The sequence below is a fragment of the Pteropus vampyrus genome, unplaced genomic scaffold, assembly GCF_000151845.1.
Source record: "Pteropus vampyrus isolate Shadow unplaced genomic scaffold, Pvam_2.0 Scaffold295, whole genome shotgun sequence".
NCBI lineage: Eukaryota > Metazoa > Chordata > Mammalia > Chiroptera > Pteropodidae > Pteropus > Pteropus vampyrus.
The window spans coordinates 806,381-808,001 of record NW_011889076.1 but is presented as its reverse complement, the minus strand read 5'-3'; the positions used below and the strand labels follow the sequence as shown (position 1 = coordinate 808,001).

At 64.0% G+C, this 1,621-nt stretch overlaps 1 protein-coding gene across 1 annotated transcript in view; it reads right to left on the bottom strand.

The window, feature by feature from the left end:
• NFATC1 (nuclear factor of activated T cells 1) overlaps positions 1-1,621 on the bottom strand; it is a 102,390-nt gene that overhangs the window by 60,147 nt on the left and 40,622 nt on the right. The window contains exon 5 of the mRNA XM_023521126.1: positions 663-1,137. Within this exon, the coding sequence (XP_023376894.1) occupies positions 663-1,137 (475 nt within the window). The remainder of the gene's footprint in view (positions 1-662; positions 1,138-1,621) is intronic.

The following is a 1,621-nucleotide window of genomic DNA, read 5'->3' as shown; positions in this document are numbered from 1 at the left end:
CTCACGCGGCCCCCCCAGCGAGGGTTGGACTCCCAATCTCACAGAGGAGCCACACCTAGAAAGGTGAGCGAGCGGTCTGCAGCCCCGCCGGCTGTGGCAGGTTATCTGCGAGACAACGTGGGGGGCCAGCAAGAGCGGGGAGACAGAGGGGACAGCAAAGCAGGACCAGCACCATCGCAGGCAAGGGGCTAGAGGCGTGGACGGGGTAGCCCCTGGCAGAAGTCAGAAGCGAAGGACCCAAACCAAGGCCCTCCCCGTAAGATAGGGCCAAAGGTGTTTCCTGAGTCAGCCCATGCCTTCAGAGGCGAGGAAGGAGGACGGTGTGGAGCCTTGCCATGTGGCCAGTGGCCGCAGCCAGGCTCAGCGTGCTTCCTCCCAGAGAACCCCAATCTCACCCCTCCCTGAGGACCCAGGGAATGACAAGCCACACTGAGCTTCCCCAGTGGCTCAATTTGCTAACAAAAATGAGCAAAGTCATCACAAGAGGAAGCGGACCCCAGGCGGCGGCCACCGAGCCCCTGCAGGAGCAGAGCGGTCAGGCCTGAGGCCAGAGCATCTGGATCACACAGGAAGGCTGCCGGCGAGAGCGGGCGCCAGGCAAGAGGGTCACACGTGGCGTGTTCCACCCCACGGACTGCAATGCCCGTGCCACTTTCTCAAGCTTTCTGAGACAGGAGGGGATTGACTGTGACGTCATCCATCCGTGGTCCCTGAGGATGTCTGTGTTTGGGGACAGACTCACTTTCCCTTTTACTTTCCCCAGAGGTGCTAGGGCTCAGGGCCCACAGGCAAGCCGCTGTGCCCGGAGGAAGGGGCGCTGTGCTCGTGACTGCACAGTGACGCGTACGTGACGGGGAAGCACAGCCCGCAGGCGACACACACAGACAAGCAGGAAGGAAGGGCGACCCTGGGAAGGGAACGCTCCCGCATGCGGGCGGCTGGCCCTGGTCGGGGGGCCACTCACAGCACTCGATGGGGTTCGAGGCGACCTGCAGTGACAGCGTGCGGCCGTCAGGCTGCGGGATGTGGACGCGGAAGACGAGCCGCACGCGGGTGTTTTTCCGGCCGATGTCGGTCTCGCCCTTGCGCAGCTCGATGTCGGAGTTCCGCAGCTTGAGGACCCCGGCGCAGTCGATGCTGCAGGCAGACAGCACACATGTGACCAGCTGTGGGCGGAGGGGCTCTGCAGCCCCGGCGGCCGCTCAGCCCGGTGACAGTGGGAGCCACCCAGCCCCGCCGCAGCCCCGCCGTGAGGCCCGGTACAAACCCGCTGGCAGCCGGTGCAGGGCGGCGGGGCTGCAGCAGGGGCAGACGGCCTACCCGCTACTGCTGCCAGCTTCGCCCTGCTCCCTGTGGCCCACGCTGTCACCATCACTCTGGTCTCCCCCACGGGCAGCAGGGACAGAGCCGGGCCCGCTGCTCCCCCTTGGAGTTCCCACTGCATGGGGCCACCTGAAACACCCCGTTTATTTCGGGTTCTGGCACAGCCCCATCACTCAGCTAAGATCCCAAATTTTCTCCAGTGTCGTATGGTTTTGCTTAACTTCATTTAACTTAATTGTTTCATGCAGCGCTAGACGCCAGCAGAACAGTCCCTGGGGACGCCGTTGGCTGGAGCCCA